General features: G+C 38.7%; 2 protein-coding genes across 2 annotated transcripts in view; both read left to right on the forward strand.

The window, feature by feature from the left end:
* Window positions 1-4,679, forward strand: part of LOC135463663 (uncharacterized) — a 36,058-nt gene extending 31,379 nt beyond the window's left edge. The window contains exon 4 of the mRNA XM_064741042.1: window positions 3,054-4,679. Coding sequence (XP_064597112.1) covers window positions 3,054-3,505 — 452 coding nt within the window. The 3' untranslated portion in view covers window positions 3,506-4,679. The remainder of the gene's footprint in view (window positions 1-3,053) is intronic.
* Window positions 4,680-8,487: 3,808 nt separating this feature from the next.
* On the forward strand, window positions 8,488-19,247 carry LOC135463878 (uncharacterized). The gene is made up of 4 exons (XM_064741335.1): window positions 8,488-8,602; window positions 10,191-10,429; window positions 12,428-13,102; window positions 16,254-19,247. The coding sequence occupies exons 2-4, from the start codon at window positions 10,285-10,287 to the stop codon at window positions 17,057-17,059; spliced, it is 1,626 nt and encodes a 541-aa protein (XP_064597405.1). The 5' UTR covers window positions 8,488-8,602; window positions 10,191-10,284; the 3' UTR covers window positions 17,060-19,247.
* Window positions 19,248-20,085: the final 838 nt, after the last annotated feature.

Genomic DNA, 20,085 nt, shown 5'->3' on the forward strand with positions numbered 1-20,085 from the left:
TTAGAGGGAGGAAGCAGGACTAGTTGGCTCAGTGTCAGTATGTGACTGGGTGGGTTATCATGTCTGGTGTCTTAGGCATAATGCTTCAGTGGCACTTTGACGGCATGAACTCGCCCTAGTATATGTACAAACACCTAATGACTCCTTGTCGTCATATGACTAAAAACAATGTTAAGTATGACGTTAAACCTAAGCATACATACATATACATACCTACCTACATACATACATATGTGCATATCTAGCTAATGTGCAGTGATACGCGACCTTGTAGAATAATGGCGTCACTGTCCGAAGCCACAATTCAGGCTGTCCAAAATTATTTTTGCATTTACTGTCATGTTAAATCTTGATGCCACTGGTCAGGTCGTTAGTCCGCGAGCTCCGAACACCCAATATAGACTGGTAATCCTCCGAGAAAAATCTCAGAGTGACCTACTTTGACGTCATTATGCAGGACTACACGTGTGTAGTGGCGTTTGCACGGGCTGATGTTCGTATACTCATCAGGGCAAATTATCTGACACAAAATGGTATTGTATTCATTAGCAATGTATGTTTTTCAGGTAAGGCAAAACTTTGGCGAAATCCCACATTATTTTCTGAAGAAAAATATCTATTTTAAAGGATGAACAGAAACATTTTTTAATAATGTTAAACCATAAATTCCTCCTTCCATTTTTGCTGAACATGTAAGTGTGGGGTATTATCCCAAAACCTGGTATTTCAAATTGTATAGCAATATCTCAAACAGAAATCCTGACAGCAGGCTCAACCTAGTGCATGTCAAAAAGTGTTTGGTCGTTTTGAGTTTGTACCAGCTAAACCTTTGCGCGTTATAAAGTGACTGGATCCCGCTATAATCAATGAATATAAACATCCGAATACACTGTACAAGAACATCAGTTTGATTCATGCTACCTGTACCAAAATAGCTGTCATCCGTAAATGTGCGGACAATGTAACAATATTACGTTGCGTTTATATATCCTCTTAGTTGAATTAACCCTGGATTAGGTGTGAGTTTAGGTACACCAAGGGTTGTGAAATAATTACTTAAAAAGTTTTTTTTTAAGCAAATGCCCAGGGGTCCCCTAATGGCTTATAGCCGGTGCATTTCAGGTTTTCTTCACACTGAAACCTGACTGACGCCACATAAGCGTATGAACACCAGTCATATTGTGTCAGTCATGATTAACAACGCTGCAGGGTGTAGTTGACTTGACAGACTTTCGCGCGTTAAAGCCTCGCATCCCTGAAGTCTTAAAAAGTGACATCCGACGGCGTAATACCCATCTATATTAATATACTTCTGTGAACATACATGAAGGCGTTGCTCGGCTTTTATTTTCATATCAAAGTTTTAAGACAATTCATTGGCCTTTGGTATATAGACATTTACCGTATGAAGAGGTAATGTTTTATCCAGATCTCTCATTGACCAGTGAGGTTGCAGGCTCGAATCCAGCTCTCGTTGCAAATTTATGGCAAGAAATAAAACTCAGCTTAAAAACTCATTTGATTAATGCGATATAATGTCAGACATTCAGACGTGCAAAAGCTCAGTGGCCAAACTGGATATAAAAAGAAACTTTATTACTATCCGATAAAATAAATATCAAAACCCCGTAGCAGACCTGGGTAATTTTCCACTTATTCGTAGGATAGAATGTCAGTTATCATGTTATAGGAAATGTGGATCGAGTGCATGTTTTCTACCAAGTATGCCATGTCTCAATGGGGGGGCCTCCGTGGCTCAGTTGGTTAGCGCGCAAGCGCAGCGTAATGACCCAGGAGCCTCTCACCAATGGGGTCGATGTGAGTTCAAGGCCAGCTCATGCTGGCTTCCTCTCCGGCCGTACGTGGGAAGGTTTTCCAGCAACCTGCGGATGGTTGTGGGTTTCCCCCGGGATGTGCCCGGTTTCTACCCACCATAATGCTGGCCGCCGTCGTATAAGTGAAATATTCTTGAGTACGGCGTAAAACACCAATTAAATAAATAAGTTAATACGTCTCATTGAATAAGCATGTTGGACATGTACCTAGACTCTCCACAGATGGCTTCCTCCACAGATGGCCTCCTCCACAGATGGTTTCCTTCATTCTCAAACCTGACCGCCTTGGTTAAAATAAAACAAACTCTGACCGATTACCGATCTGCGGAATAAGCCGAGCGCTTCCCTGGTATTTGATTGAAGTTCTTATACCACATGTGTGGCGGATAAAGTAGGCCAGCTAAATAAACTCTCAAACAATTAATTTGTTAATTTTTAACAGAAAGTCAGTTATTTGAGTGATGCTAGAATGCATTCTGTTGTTGTGCCTGATTGTTCTGTTAAATATTTCACACATATTGATTCAGCATAAAGATTCTAGTAAACCAACAAGATATCATGTTAAATATGACAGAATATTATAATAACAGAATGCCCTCTACCATCACTCAGACGACAGATTTTCTGTCAAAATTGGCAAATGAATTTTTTGAGTGCATTCTATTCTTGACCATGGGCCTATATTGTGTCTATTGGATACATGGGCTAATATATCTTCACATTAGATCTGCAAGATCTGTTTTTAAACAAATGTTGTCGTTCAAATTATATTCTAAATTTAAAACTGGCTTTGTGGAATATTTATTAAGAATGTGCAGTGATGAACAACAAATGTTTGTTCCTGCCTCCCACCCCTCCCAATGAAATTTGACGATATGCAGACAGCTAACACATCTTATTTATTTTTTGCTGTTTTTTTTTTTTTTTGTTTTGTTTTGTTTTTGCGTGACTTATATTAAGCGTTGAAAGTGTGCAATGATAGAAAACCGACGACTTCTTGACCTCAGATGCCAGCTCGGTTGAAAGGTGATAAGATTTTGGTGTCTAAACGTCAGTCAGTTGGATCAGCATTTAACCATTCTAATATTTTCACTGTTTGTTTTCACTATTATAGGTATAGGGACGTGGTGTGGGTGGAATTGGGGTTATCATTTGTTTTGGTCACAAAACTTTCTAGTTTAAAATACGTAAACGACGTTGTTAAATTCTTCGTTTCAGGTTGGGACGAGTTGACGTTGCGCTATTCTGAGACGATGGAACCGAGAGTTGAGAATTCACTTCCGGCGAAGCACTTTCCCAAAAGGAAACGTTTTGAAGACAACACCAGTAGTAACACCCGAAGCGCCGTTCATCGCTTCTCCGTCTGGCTCTGGCATAACGCACAAGACAACCGGCCAATCGAGACCATTCCACCGGAAGAGCTGGACCCGTTCCTCTCGGATTTTTACCGGACTGTCCGGAGACAAGAGGGCGGGGAATACACACCCAGATCGCTCCGGTCCCTCCGGGAAAGGCTACAGAGACACCTGAAATCTCATCATTATCCAGTGTCCATTGTTAATTCACCGGATTTCGCTAACAGCAAAGACACTTTCAATGCTAGAATTGTTGAACTCAGCGGATTGTTTTCTGTTTCCACGACAGGCCATGCAAACCTATCTGTCCATTAGCAGGTCAAAGGCTGTATGGCCCTCTGACTTGGGAAAGCATGGGATAATAAATCTTCCACGCCTAAAGTTGAAAGTCCGTTAGGGAATATAGTTATATAGATTTGTCAGATTTCATAGATTTATCTTGCTAGAAACTAATAAGACTGATTTGTTTTTTCTTTCGTCGAGGAATTGTATAATGAAGGCAACAAGGAAAGCTGATTATTGTATGGGAATAATCGCACAATCTTACGTGACATTGACGAAGCATTTCCAGGCTTTTCTTGTGAACACAGTAGCATCTAAACCTTAAAGTGAACACAAGGGCAGCCACTAAAGCTGAAATAATTAATAAAGCAGTATTCCAGAAATGTTGTAAAAATATTTAAAAATTCTACACCGCTTGCCAACAAAATAAATAGCAAACAGTTGTTAGCCTAGCCATTCATTTGGTCACGCCATTTTGTCATGTTATAGCTATGTTGTAGCCTCTTGTCTTCCGTCATGTTAGTGGAGTCTTTGAGACAGAACTCCGTTAATACGTCCATGGTGGAGTAAGATCTGCTATGTGTCTTGATCACTGCCATGCCAGACACAATTATATATGTATGATTCAAGAACATCTGTTCAAGTGAATATTAATTAATTAATAAAGTAGTATTCCAGAAATGTTCTAAAAATATTTTAAAAATTCTACAAAATTAAACAAAGTAAACAGTCATAATCGTCAGTACCTAGCCTCTCATTTGGTGACGCTTTTTTGCCATGTTACCACTATCTAGAGTGACGTTACAAAACCTAGGAGCTCTCCTGTACGATCCGTATTAAACAATCTGATAATGAGCAAATACAAAGAAAAACGCCTGATATTCAACCGTAGAGTTTCAGCTCTGTTCCGTGTTAAAAATGCCGATGTTTCTTTTACTTTGGCGCTCGGTCAGGGCGATTTTCGTGGACACAAGTTTCGTGTTTTAGTGGTCCTGCTCGTTCTTATCCTGCATGGGTGTAAGCATTTTGGCTAGCTGGCTATACCGACTTCATGGAATTTACCGAACATAGCAGGACCTTCTGACTGATAACAGACCCTTTCATTCAAACTTCTACAACATGTTTACTCGGAGAGAACTGTCCGTCAATACCGTGTCCCCAATGCTGAACCTTATCTTCTCCCCTTTCAAAACTTTATAGATTTTTTTTACATATTTGTCTTATAGTTATGTCCTATAATATTTTTCTATGTGTATATAGTGGCAGTGTTTATGTTTACTTTAAAGGTGGAGAAAACATAATAATTAAATAAAGATCGGTGAAAGAGTGCGAAAAGTTAGTTCGATTTTTCTTTTAAGAGAAAAAGACACTTGAAAACAATATTTGTGTGGAGGGTACTTGGGACTACCTTTTGGTATATATAGTCTTTGTTTAATAATGTCATAAATGAGGGTGTAGCACATGTTTAATAAATACATTTGGAATAGAATTGATTCTTTTCAGTTAACAATTGTGTTCAACCTGGATTTTAATCGTATTTATATTTTTAATATCGTAAATATCATAATTCAGATTAAATGCATACATTTGGATATAAATATTTACATTTAAATGAATTTATTACACGTGCATCACATCCTTATTTAGAACATTATTATGCAATGACGATAAATACCAAAAGGTGGTCCCAAGTACCCACCATTGAAAAACATTTGCAAATACCCTTTTCTCTTGAAAAATAATTCAAAATTAAAAAAAAATATTTAAGGCCATACTTACAAGTAAGTTTAGACGCTGTTTCGTATGATTTTGGCATCATTTTTATGTTTTCTTCTCCTTTAAGGATCCTTAACAGTTTCATATGCACTGCCGACTGTTGGAGTGGAACACCTCGGTCACTGTGTTCGAAGAGTTCGTCCCTTCCATAATAAAGAACTAAAGACCTTTTCAGCTTTCTTTTTAGCCATAAAATGTCTTAAAGGCAAAGAAAACACTAAAATGTGTATCAGATGAAACACCATTAAACATTGTCCAGGAAAATAGTTGGGTTTTTTACAATTTGTATAACTTAGTGAAATGCATCTAAATATTCTATTCTATGGTGGTCTTTTCAGACCACAATGCTAACAGTGACGTCACATAAGGTTTTTGCTACTAAACACACATTAGACTGCTACATTTCATCATTCAAAATGGATACACATGCATTCATGGATTTGACTTTGAGACAAATTATTCCGAGAAAAAAAGTATAGATGTGACGTAATTGATACCTTCTGGGTCACAACGGACCACCATATAACCTGATCGTTTAACACAATTTTACTCGGTTAGAAAAATTCTAAAACAACGAGATGCAACTATTTTACTGAGCAGTCTTTAATGGTGTTTCATGGGATATATACTTCATTTTAGTGTGGCCTTTGCCTTTAAAACAACAGTTTTCCTAAGAAGCACTATCCCAGAAGGAAGCGTTTTGAAGACAACACCAGTAGTAACACCCGAAGCGCCATTCATCGCTTCTCCGTCTGGCTCTGGCATAATGCACAAGGCAGTCAGTCCACGAATTAAGTACCCACTAACAGAAAATTGCACAGAATAGTGGTTTTTTGAAAAGATGTAAAATCTTAAATTAATCTTTGTTTTTTTCTCCACAATTTTGTCTGTACTGGATACATGTGCTCTGGCAATGGAAATCTGTATGTCAATAGTGCGAAAGTTTCTCAGTTATTTGCCTACAGGCGGTGGTTGCCTCCAGGTTAACCCCCCACCCATGAAGCTGAACGTCATTGTTAAAGTGAATTATACGCCGCTAAATCACAACTCAAATAAATAAATAAATAAAATTTGCTGGAGATTTTGTTCATATTTTGAGCAGAAAACTTTATTGCTGAGCAAGCTCATCCAAGCTGCTGTTAAAAGGATACAGATTTCTTCTTGGGTCAGGGTGCGCTGCTCATTGAGTACTTGTGTATGTACATGAGATCCCCTTCCAGGAGCGGGTTCAAACCCGCCCGCCGACAGCGCATTTGTAGATTTACAAACTCTCAGTGTCCGTATTAACATTGATGACAGAAAGCGGTCAACGGCGTTAGTGTGGAAGCCTGTGCAGTCTTACGTTCGTTGAATTCCAGCACTTGGCTTCCTTCAATACGGTGTGCGTAATGACCCAGAAGCCTCTCACCAGTGCGGTCGCTGTGAGTTCAAGTCCAGCTCATGGTGTCTTCCTCTCTGGCCGTACGTGGGAAGGTCTGGCTTTAACCTGCGGATGATCGTGGGTTTTTTCCGGGCTGATTTCTTCCCACCATAATGCTGGCCGCCGTCGTATAAGCGAAATATTCTTGAATACGGCGTAAAACATTAATCAAATAAATAAATACATAAATAAATCAATACGGTGTGCAAATCTGTAGGCCCTATAGGTCACATGCTTGTATAGCATTTTGTCTGTTACTTGTCAAAGGTCGGTGGTTTACCCGGATCACTGCGGCTTGTTCCATGCTTAAAAACTAACCCTAGCAAAAGTGAAAAATTCTTGAATATGGCGTTTAACAACAAAGAGTCAGTCAATCAATCAATCGATCAGTCAAATCAATCTTCTTGGTTTGGGATTTGTATTTGGAGTGCAGTGCAGTACCCGCTCGACGTGATGCTAGTACAAATAAATACAGATTTGCAGTTATCTGTAATGGTATTCGTGGTGGAATGAGATTTCTTAAGAATGGGGTCTCAATCTGAACATGTTTCAATGTTTTAAAAACAATGGAAAACGGAACTTGTAACCTGTAAATTGCTTGCCCCACAATCCTAATAGTAAACGAAGAGATATGCATGGGGTCATAGGCGGAATTCACGAATTTATTTATTTCTTTGGTGTTTTACGCCGTACTCAAGAATATTTCACTTATGCTACGCCGGCCAGCATTATAGTGGGAGGAAACCGGGTAAAGCCCGGGGGAAACCAACGACCATCTGCAGGTTGCTGGCAGGCCTTCCCACTTACGGCCGGAGAGGAACCCAAAGCGACCACATTGGTGAGAGGCTGTTTGTTAACATCAAAACTGAAGTCTGCTTCAGTTGAAAGGGGGTTAAAAACTCTCTGAAAATACCGTTTATCTCTGTTTTTTAGGTTTTAGTTTCCTGAATTAAAAAGTCAAATGTCTGAATTGGAAGATGAGCTCTATGGGACATATTGATAATGTAGGCCTATGTCAGTGACGTCACATCGATTTTCCCTATCCCTATAAGAGTATTTAATGTCACATTCGCTCTTTTGTTCACGGGCACACATTAGGCTACATAGTTTAAAGGGACGCAGAATCGAGTTTGATTTGCTGGTGTGAGATATAGGCAAGCCCAGCCTATGCCTAGTCTAAGCTGAATTTTAGTTGTGGTAGATTTATTCAAGCGTGACCAAAGCTGCAGGGTTTAACCCAGGAAACCTTATCTCCATTATCAGCCAATCAGCGTCCATTCTGTGTCCTTTAAGTTCAAAAGAATGTTAACCAGAGTAAAAAGGTGCGGAATAGTCCATTGAGCCCATCGTACTATCCAAACCTTTGACTACATGCATTTAAGTCAGTGTAACGAATTTTAAAAAAAAATCTACATATAACTAAAGGTGTGTAAAGATATAGTTAACGTTTCTAATTCTGAAGCTTACTAGATAAAATTTTAATATGTCGTTCTCGTTAAGGCTCTCCTGGCGTGCGTATATATATATATATATATATATATATATATATATAGACAAATTGTTTCATTGGCAATTCTTCGACGTATATGTATAAAATCTATGTACGTATAATGCATGCATGCATTAGGCAAAACACGATGATTTATATATTTTAAACAGCAAAAGCATATACCGGCCTATATGTTATGAATTTGCTGTCGGTCGACGTGATCGAGCCTAAACAACAACAGCAGCAACGGCTTCAACGTATTTCCATGTTGAACTAATGAATGCTCCCTGGAAGTAGAACTCTCCTTAATTTGGAGGTCAGGATAGTATACTGATGATGGTTGTTGATTTTGTGGCGGTTCTGTCTGTCAATATTGGTTCGTGCTCTGTATTCTGTGAATTCCCCAGTTGACGGAGGCCATTTCATTACAGTTTCTATCAAAGGGGTAAATTGTTACGAGAACTGGCAAATGAGCCGAAAACCTTGTCCGGTCTAGGCTCTTTTTATCAGCTCTTAAACTTGAAAACACGGATTTATTTATACAGTTAAAAATGTACATGTGTACTTTAAATTAATGTAATTTAAATTGTAAATTTTTTTGTCACCATACCCATTCGCAGTTGTAACATTTGCAGTAACTTTTAGTAAAAACAAGAGAAAAATTGAATGAATGAATGATTATGGCTTAGCGCCACATCGGCAATATTTCAGCCCTATTCGTGCCGAAGAAAAATTGAAAATACGAAGTAGGCCTAGAACGTGTTGCTTTGAAATGTTGCCATTTAAAATTATTACAGATGTACAAACCTCAAACTTCAATGGCCACTTTGCTGAGCTGAGCTGTGGCGAGTGTATAGTAGCATGTGGTATTCAGAGTCATAATGATTACGTTCTGATTAACGTAAATTACTTTAGTTGCAGAATGTAACTCTGTAAACAACACAAACACAAATTGTTGGGAGGGTTACGGAGAATACGTGCTTCTAATGTGTTGGATCGACGGTAAGCCACATTTACAGCATCTTCTCGTGCTCATTAAATCTTCCCTAGCGTAAATCGATGTCAGCTGAGTGGTCCCATAATCAACTAACCAGTTCTGAGTCTTGCCAAACCAAAAATGATCCATGACAATGGCATAAATTCACAAAATAAATACATTTTCAGGCCCTTCTCACTGTAGCTATAAGCCGTCTCTCACCATTTTGATCAATTGTGAGAACAAACGAGGCTGAAGCGATTAACGCCATCTGACGACAGGGAGAGTGAACCAACCAAATGGAGGAATAGATTTGCTTTGTGTTACTTTAGTGATTTCCATAGTTATTTTCTCCCTTTGACGACCTTATTGTTTTTTGCGCTTGCATCGATCACGTGACTTTTATGAACAACTATCAGAACGAGATGGTGGCCACACTCGATGTAGTGTCTGAAAATGTATTTATTTTGTGAATTTGTGCAGTTGTCATGGATCATTTTTGGTGTGGCGAGACTCATAACAAGTTAGTTGATTGTGGGGACCACTCGGTTGACATCGATTTATGCTAGGGAAGATTTAATGTGTGTGTGAAGATGATGTAAATGTGGCTTTCCGTCAATCCGACATATTGGAAGCAGTTATTCTCCGTAACTCTCCCAATGTCTGATGTTGGTCGATTTCAGAGTTACATTCTACAACTAAGATTACTTCAGTATCAGGCCTGTGTATCAGTCAAACAGGCCCAGGTATGATGCGATTTGTTTACCATCAGGCAGACTTAGTATATACACTATAAATTATAACCAAGACTGTTAACCCATACAAGGGCCTGTGATTCAATTTTTATTTTTTATTTTTATCTGTCTGAGGTAAATTTCATAAATTGCAGACACATGAAAATACAAGTAGATCTCCAGTTTTAATGTACCAGTAATGGAACTATGTTCTGCCTGTTCGTTTTCAGTATTGAATTGTAAAATTTATAAAATGTATTAGTAAATGCCCACCTTTCTTTTTTGTCAACTCAAGTTTCAATCCTTAAAACTTTCTTTCACAGATAATACAGTCAGTGTAAAGCAGAAGTGCATTCCTTAATCTGTTAAGAACAGTTGTATCACCAGTCACCTTGGCTTTAATAAGGCAGATTTGCAATGGGAGTGACATTGGAGAGAGTGCAGAACAAATTTGCTTGCATTATTGGAGAACTCTGCAGTGAACCGGATATCTTGTCACAGTTTGCTGTTTGGGTGGACTTGAGGATAGCAGAGTACAAAGCTAAAGGAGCAATATCATTAGGTAATACTGTGTGTATGGTATGTCTATATCTATCTGTGTTGGGTTTGATTTGTTTCTTGTGGCACAGTTTAAATACATGTTGTGTGGTACATGTAGATACCACACATTTTTCTCTTTAAAACTGATCTATCTATGGAGTGTACCTATGGGTATTTTTTAGTACCTCAACCCAATTACATTTACTTGTAAGTTCATGAAGAGAACATGCACACATACATTTACCTGTAAGTTCATGAAGGGTACATGCACACATACATTTACCTGTAAGTTCATGAAGAGAACATGCACACATACATTTACCTGTAAGTTCATGAAGGGTACATGCACACATACATTTACCTGTAAGTTCATGAAGGGTACATGCACACATACATTTACCTGTAAGTTCATGAAGGGTACATGCACACATACATTTACTTGTAAGTTCACGAAGGGAACATGCACACATACATTTGCCTGTAAGTTCATGAAGGGTACATGCACACATACATTTGCCTGTAAGTTCATGAAGGGAACATGTGCACATACAGATGCCTGTAAGTTCATGAAGGGAACATGCACACATGCATTTACCTGTAAGTTCATGAAGGGAAAATGCACACATGCATTTGCCTGTAAGTTCACGAAGGGAACATGCACCCATACATTTACCTGTAAGTTCATGAAGGGAACATGCACACATGCATTTGCCTGTAAGTTCACGAAGGGAACATGCACACATGCATTTGCCTGTAAGTTCACGAAGGGAACATGCACACATGCATTTACCTGTAAGTTCATGAAGGGAACATGCACACATACATTTGCCTGTAAGTTCATGAAGGGTACTTGCACACATGCATTTACCTGTAAGTCCATGAAGGGAACATGCACACATACATTTACCTGTAAGTTCATGAAGGGAACATGCACACATACATTTGCCTGTAAGTTCACAAAGGGAACATGCACCCATACATTTAGCTGTAAGTTCATGAAGGGAACATGCACACATACATATGCATGTAAGTTCACGAAGGGAACATGCACACATACATTTGCCTGTAAGTTCATGAAGGGAACATGCACACATACATTTACCTGTAAGTTCATGAAGGGAACATGCACACATACATATGCATGTAAGTTCATGAAGGGAACATGCACACATACATTTGCCTGTAAGTTCATGAAGGGAACATGCACACATACATTTACCTGTAAGTTCACGAAGGGAACATGCACACATACATTTACCTGTAAGTTCACGAAGGGAACATGCACACATACATTTAGCTGTAAGTTCATGAAGGGTACCTGCACACATACATGCATGTAAGGCTAAATATATTTTGGTCGTCTTGGTGCCCTGAAACAGACAAGTATGTCATTCCTCGTTATCACCAGTTTTTGATATATAGGTGATTTTGAATTGACACTTTAGCTGGCATGATTATCGGAGAAAACTATTAATATATAAACCCATAAATACCTACATGTTTGTATGGCATCCATATTATGGTGTTGCTATCTTGTTTATGTCAGAACAATCACATGGAATTGTCACTGAATATAATATATATGTTGATCATCCTGTAGACTACAAAACAAAAAGGGTATGAACTGTATTATCAAGTTCTAAGGAAAATGTTATATGATATGTGTACATTCGAGGGATGATTTGATGATTAAATTAGCACTTCCCTTCAGCCATTACACAGAGCTGTCTTTGACCCATTAGCCTCTCACCAATGCAGTCGATGTGAGTTCAAATTCAGCTCATGCCTGCTCCATCTCCAGTTGTCCGTGTGAAAGTCTACATAATAGCAGCCTGCAGTTGGTTGTGGATTTCACCCAGGATGTGCCAGGTTTCCTCCTGCCATAATGCTGGCTGTTGTGGTATATGTAAAACATTATCGAGTACGGAGTGAAACTTCAATCAAAAAAAATAAATAAATAAGTTAAAAGATTTGTTTTTCATGAACTGCTTTTTGACCTCCATACTTTGCCTATTTGTAGACTGCTCAGGAACAACTCCAGATCCAACATGGCTGAAGGGGTTGAAACAACCCAAACCTGTCCAATCAGATCCAGTGTTAGAGGGAAATGACCTTTTACTGGCCAGTAGAAATGCTAGACACAAACATCATGGCATCAGCAACTCAGCTCGACGTGTGCAACCTGAACCACGCGATGTCCAGACAAACAGGGACATGGCTAGCAGAGCGCGTGTCATTGACGGGGAGTATGAAATTTCTGTTAAAGACGAACCATCAGACTGTGACCGTGTTTTTCCAGTGAGTCTCCACTCGAACAATGGTAGTGGTCACATGGGTATATCTCACAACAACAGCTCAGAACAAAGACTGGCAACAGGGGAATCTTCTGAAGCACTCACTGGGTATTTGGGTTCCGATGTAAACAGACTTTCTCCAACAATGCTGCATTCCAGAAAACGATCATTTTCAAATGCAGAAGAGCGATCCATTTCACTAGCTCATTCTGATGCGAAAACAAGAAGACTGTCTTTAGCGTCGAAGAATAATTTTTCTGCTGGCCACGATTCAACACAGAGTTTGTTGTCAGTTATAGGAGTCAACAATGCAAGTGTTGAGCCATCATCAAAAGAGGAAGGTCAGCTAAGGGGGCATAACTCTGGCAGGATGTCAGATTCAACAGATCCTAATCAAACAGGTAAAGGGAGACTTGAACATACATGGAATGTTTCAAAATTTTCAGTTTAATTTGTAATTAAAATTAATTTGATTGCATATGTTTTTTTTTCATAGATAATACATATATTGTTTGTGTCTACCGTACTCAAAGTGTTTCAAGCTTGTCTCAGTGCAAATAACCCGTGGATAAAGGAATATGACGTCAACCCTCTAGGCAGGCTCCTTGTAAAGGGCGACCAAAGTAAAGCTTTGCGGTGTTGGCCTGCAGAACAAAATAGGTTTATATTTAAACATATTTTTATTCCACGTGGGGTTATGCTCTGGGGTGAGTTTTATACTTGCACAGTGTTGGTGGTGAAGCTGTAGTGAAATACAAATTAAGGGTGTTTTTTAACATGAAAAGCTATGCAAACTACAGTATATATTTTGAATTTTTAACTGATTGTTGTTGTTTTTTTTTTTTTTTTTTTTTTCAAAATAATTTTTGGATGTTGCCATTCTCATGTTGACAGACATCACTGTTTGCTGGTTCTGATATGGCTGAAATATTCATGTGTTGATAATCATTAATGCTCTGCCAGTGTGGTATTAAACCCTAACCTAAGCCTGTAAATAGGTACATGACACTTTTGAAAACTCATCTTCAAAGAAAGTCTTAAAACTCATATTATCAAACTCTGTGATTGTAATACTGGACAAAGGTTACTTGATCCAAGTAACATTAGTCAAGTGTTGTACATGTTTAAGGGGGACAAAATATATGGGTCTTGTCACTTCTCCAAAGGGGTGTTTTCATTTGCTCATTCATTCATTGCCATTAATGTGTATGGTGCTGCCTCACTGTAACAGTTAACAGTTACAATTTTAGTGCAGTAAACTGTTTTGTAATTAAGACTAAGTCTGTAAGTAAAAGATAGCTTCATGATCCTAGCACATTAGCAACAAGTAAGTTGGAAAGCATGACTGGCATGTTATGATCCTGCTGAGCAGTTTTAAAATCAGCCTTTGAGCTGCAACTAATAAACTTTCTGACCGCAAAACGCAGAATTCGCCCTCATGTATACATGTATTTATTTGGTGAGGTCAGAGGTCACGTTTGACATTGACGAATGGCCAGTGGCCTATACATAGCAAAGTTTATGCAAAACAGCATAGATCTATTTAAACAATCCAAATGGTGGTCACTACAGCTTAATTGTCACCTAGGCATGCTTCAGGTACATGTAGACCCCGAGAATGTAAACATCAGAAATGTATAGATCAGAAATGTACACATCAGAAATGTACACATCAGAAATGCACACATCAGAAAGGAAGACATCAGAAATGCACACCGTTTCCTATACCCATTAAGCTGACCACCTTTGTATGAATCAATTAGTAGTATTGACTAGGAGGTATTATTAACACCATTCAGTATGTAAATTATATTTTAATGTTGATCCCACTCTCTTCATACAGAGGTGTTCAGGTCAGTAGATTTGAATGGTTTGTGGTGTATCTAGAGAGTAATGTTGATCCCGCTCTCTTCATACAGAGGTGTTCAGGTCAGTAGATTTGAATGGTCTGTGGTGTATCTAGAGAGTAATGTTGATCATGCTGTCTTCATACAGAGGTGTTCAGGTCAGTAGATTTGAATGGTCTGGGGTGTATCTAGAGAGTGATGTTGATTCCACTCTCTTCATACAGAGGTATTCAGGTCAGTAGATTTGAATGGTCTGGGGTGTATCTAGGGAGTAATGTTGATCCTGCTGTCTTCATACAGAGGTGTTCAGGTCAGTAGATTTGAATGGTCTGGGGTGTATCTAGAGAGTAATGTTGATCCTGCTGTCTTCATACAGAGGTGTTCAGGTCAGTAGATTTGAATGGTCTGGGGTGTATCTAGGGAGTAATGTTGATCCCACTCTCTTCATGCAGAGGTGTTCAGGTCAGTAGATTTGAATGGTCTGTGGTGTATCTAGAGAGTAATGTTGATCCCGCTCTCTTCATACAGAGGTGTTCAGGTCAGTAGATTTGAATGGTCTGGGGTGTATCTAGGGAGTAATGTTGATCCCACTCTCTTCATGCAGAGGTGTTCAGGTCAGTAGATTTGAATGGTCTGTGGTGTATCTAGAGAGTAATGTTGATCCCGCTCTCTTCATACAGAGGTGTTCAGGTCAGCAGATTTGAATGGTCTGGGGTGTATCTAGAGAGTAATGTTGATCCCACTCTCTTCATACAGAGGTGTTCAGGTCAGTAGATTTGAATGGTCTGTGGTGTATCTAGAGAGTAATGTTGATCCCGCTCTCTTCATACAGAGGAGTTCAGGTCAGTAGATTTGAATGGTCTGGGGTGTATCTAGAGAGTAATGTTGATCCCACTCTCTTCATACAGAGGTGTTCAGGTCAGTAGATTTGAATGGTCTGTGGTGTATCTAGAGAGTAATGTTGATCCCGCTCTCTTCATACAGAGGTGTTCAGGTCAGTAGATTTGAATGGTCTGGGGTGTATCTAGAGAGTAATGCTGATGCCACTCTCTTCATACAGAGGTGTTCAGGTCAGTAGATTTGAATGGTCTGTGGTGTATCTAGAGAGTAATGTTGATCCCTCTCTCTTCATACAGAGGTGTTCAGGTCAGTAGATTTGAATGGTCTGGGGTGTATCTAGAGAGTAATGCTGATGCCACTCTCTTCATACAGAGGTGTTCAGATGCACATTTGTGTATGACATTAATACTTATGCCTCAGTAAATGTTTGACTACATTTTTACTTGTATATTATAAATACATTGTACAAGGTGAAGTACATGTACACTGTACAATACATACGTTTTTCTAAAACAATAATAAACATGAATTGCCGTACACGTACATTATGTACTTGTAGGTGGGCACATTCATATACAGGTGCGTTTTAGTTTTAAGACAGGTCTTCTTCAGATTGCGTAAGAAAATGTTTTGCATGGATTACTTGTGCATGTGGCAAGAGAGATATAAGATTTTCATGACTTGTCAGCACAAGGTTACTGACAAACTGTTGGATTTATGAACTTATAATGTTCATTGAAAGGGGTTAGAGTCCTGGATTTGTTGCTGGCAACATTAGAACATTGACGATTGAACAAATGACTACATGTATTCAGAATATTGGGACCACCTTATCCAAGAGATGTGCATTTATTTTTCTTGTCAGTTGCGCGAGGATCTGACTGGAGAAACGGACCTGAAACTGACACTCAGTGGACCAAAGGTCCGAACGTGGATGTGGATGTGGAAGGAAGACACGCACCAGATGTGGAAGTTGTGGAGATTATGGATCATGAGCTGGACGTGGTGGAGAGTGTGGTGGCACATAGGGAGATGATGTTAAGGTATGCAGCCGAGGGGCGTGTTCCTGCCATGTGGGCACAGGGCGTAGATTCGAGCCTAGGTCAGCAGAGAGTGAGGTGGTCATCACGGATGAGTCTGATCAAACCGCGCTCAACCCACAAGAACACTAAATGTGCCGTTAGAACACTGCGCACCTGGCTGACCAGGTACAATGATTATCGTGAAATCGAAACCATTCCCCCGCCCGAATTGGACTCTTACCTGGTGGATTTCTTCTCCACGATCAAGCGGAAAAATGGATCGGACTACCACCCAAGCTCGCTGAACTCATTACGGAAATTTCTGGACTTCCACCTGAAAGAGAACGGCTACCCTCATTCCATAACCACCTCAGCCAGCTTCAACAAATGCCAGGTGGCTTTTCGCATGAAGTTTATTGAACTCAGTAACCTACTTTCTGGCAAAGAGACCCGTCATATCAGAGACAGTTCGTTTAGTTTCGAAAATCAGACAGACATTAGCCAAGCTGAGGATGCTTCATCTCAGGGTCAAGCATTAGTTGATCATCAGGAACTGGACAGTGGTCAAGATGTTCATACAACTGCTGGTCAGCAAGGTCTTTGGCCATCTGATCATAACAGTGAGGGTGATGACACTACGTTGCTATGAGCTATTTGCTGGACAGTGGTCAAGATGGTCATCCCCCAATTGGTCATCCTCTGGAGGACTGATCAGATAAGATAAAGTGATAAAGGTGTGGTGTTATGAGCTATTGGTCAATGCTTGCTGGAACCAAAAACAAACTGCTGGACAGTTGAAGTCTGGACAGCGTTCAAGATGTTTATCCCAAAAAAGTCTGCAAGGTGTCTGGGAGTGTGGGGGATATGAACTACTGCTTTACTGCGTGCTTAAACCAAAAACAAAGTGCTAAACAGACTCCAGCAGACTGGATCTGTAGACCTTGCCTGGTGGGCTAGTCCAAAGAATCTCAGACACACAATCCATAGACAGGATTAGGTGACAAGCACACAACAGGGTACCAGTACCAAAGTCAAAACTTATATCCATAACAAACATTCCAGAATATTATCATTTCATCATATAAATCCATCATCTCATGACCGTTCATTTTGTAGGGAGACTAGCTCGTCAGTACCCTGTCAGAAGTGCATGGTTGTACGCAGAGAGCTGCATCTATGAAACTAACCACCATTTTGTAAGTGACAAATTCAAATGGCTATAGCAGAGATTTCTGGCCAAAAAAAAAGCTATATATGCTGATCAAATCAAACTTTGTGTATTTACCAAGAATACTTAACGTAAATTATTGCCTTTCAGTAAACATCAGACTCGTACCTGTACTGTTTATAGTGTAAAGATAATTCCTAGTTTGAAAAAGTTATAATACGACCCACTTTATGAACTTTCAGAACTTTATTTCTAATTTTGAATGGTAGCACAAAAAAATACAAGGCTGATATTTTGTGAAAGGTTATTATTTTGGCAATTCTTAAATAAGGGTAAAAATTTTATTGGATTTCTGCTGATCAAATTTTTTACAAAATCTCTCGAATAGCCTCTTTAACAAATAAAATAACCTTTTACCAGGAATACCAGCATGCCAAGAATCACCATAATTGTCTCTTTATGTGTTAAATGCATGTGCCTAGGCCTAATATTGTTTCTACAACTTCACCTTTGACTCCAGGATCTTGAAGCTGCCTAAAATTTTGTACAGACTTAGACTTCATGTCAGGAGTCATGAAGTGGTCTTAGACTTATGTCAGACTTAGTCTGAACTTCAAAAAGTTTACCACGATAAAATTGTGAAGGAAGTTTTAACCTATGAAATTGTTTCCTTAAAGGAAAAGACCGCTAAAAAATCAAAGTAGGCATTACTAGATAGACCGCTTAAAACTATACATAACTATATACACATATACTTTCATTTAATTTTTAAAATTTTTTTGAAGGCGTTAAATATGTTCCAACATTTGAATTCTAAGGTGGGCTTTATGGACCACACTATCAGACTTTAGGAACTCTGACGTCACAGGAAATTTTTCCAACTCTAACGATGATGCCGAGTGTTAACTTTCTTTACCCATGAGTAAAAGATTACTGAAATAATGTTCCCAAAAATTTGTTTCTTGTGGTGAACATCAGGAAAAAAGGTGATGTGACTCCAGAGTTCCTAGATACAGTCAGTATGGCTCTTAAAGCCCACCATAGTATTCAAATATTTGAATGCCTTTCAGCACTATTAAAAAAATCTGAAAGACTAAATGAAAGTATTTTTACGCACAGATTTCACTTGTCTGTTTGATGAACCTTAATTTATATTTTAGCTTTCTTTTGCTTTAATACTTCAAGTAAGAGTAGTCTTAGACTTTCATCATTGAGGGTTTTCAAGAATTGAAAGAGGCAATCTTTATCTGTGTTACTCTACTTGGGGTACTTGTAGGTCATTGATGTGTAATGTGTTGTCATTGCAGCCAATAGCAACTTCCATTTTTCAGTTTTAACCCATTTTATTAGGTTAGAAAAGAGGATCAAGGATAGGAATATGTAGGAGTAGAGACGATATACATCTGCCAGTTTCAAGAAATCTTGAATCTTCTTTGGACTCAATTTCTCTTCCATGAATGTGATTGTGGTTGTCTGGTAACTGACATGCGTCACACTGACTGATTCTCGATTACGGCATCAGACTTCAAATCAATAAATCAATCACTCAGTCTTTTATTCTCCATGATAACTCTGTAGACTGCCGTTTCTTTTTTTATGTTGTTTTGCAGACTAGTGCTCTACCATGACTGCCTGTTCTTTATGTACATGTATGTTGAATGAGAAAAACCCATGGTATCATACATTTCATGTTTTCAGAGCAGATCTCAGACATCTGCACAAATATCTGCACAAATATATATATATATATATATATATATATATATATATATATATGCCACATGAAGCGAAGTGCTCATGTGTCAGTAGTTTCTAAGTTCCAAATTGCGCAGCATTCATGTAGTCATATTTAGTATCAGTCAGTCATTTTAGTATCAATCAGTCATTTTGCAATAAATCTTTCCATATTTTTATTATTTTGCCAATAAGTGTTCATTAGTGTTATACATGTACTTTGGTATGTTGTGATTCTTAAGGACTTTCTTTTTTTATTTTTACAAAACGATGCAAAGTTTGGACTAACACAACATTGATTTGGATACCAACAGAAAGCAATACATTTCTTAACAATCACATCCTTAACATCCTTAAAAATTTACCTGAAGCCTGTCAATAAGGAGCATACAAGGACAATGTCCTGCTCCAAATAGTATTTTGACTAGGGACTAACATGTTGGTACAGAACAAAACTGTCATGTAAATAAAGGGGTTAATTTTTTTAAATATGTAAATAGTTCGAAGATTTGCCATGATGTCAGGACCAACTTTAAAATTATTTCCTGGCTTGATGTACATCTACATATAAACCTGAAAAGATGTGGTAGAAGCACTGAGTGTTGGAATAACTTTCTTTACCAATGAGTAAAAGATTACTGAAATAATGTTCCCAAAAATTTCTTTCTTCTGGTGAAGATCAGGTAAAAAGGTGACGTGATGCCACAGTTCCTAGATATGGTCAGTATAGCTCTTAAAGCCCACCACAGTATTCAAATATTGGAATGCCTTTC

The sequence above is a fragment of the Liolophura sinensis genome, chromosome 3 (assembly GCF_032854445.1).
Source record: "Liolophura sinensis isolate JHLJ2023 chromosome 3, CUHK_Ljap_v2, whole genome shotgun sequence".
In the NCBI taxonomy this organism is placed as follows: domain Eukaryota; kingdom Metazoa; phylum Mollusca; class Polyplacophora; order Chitonida; family Chitonidae; genus Liolophura; species Liolophura sinensis.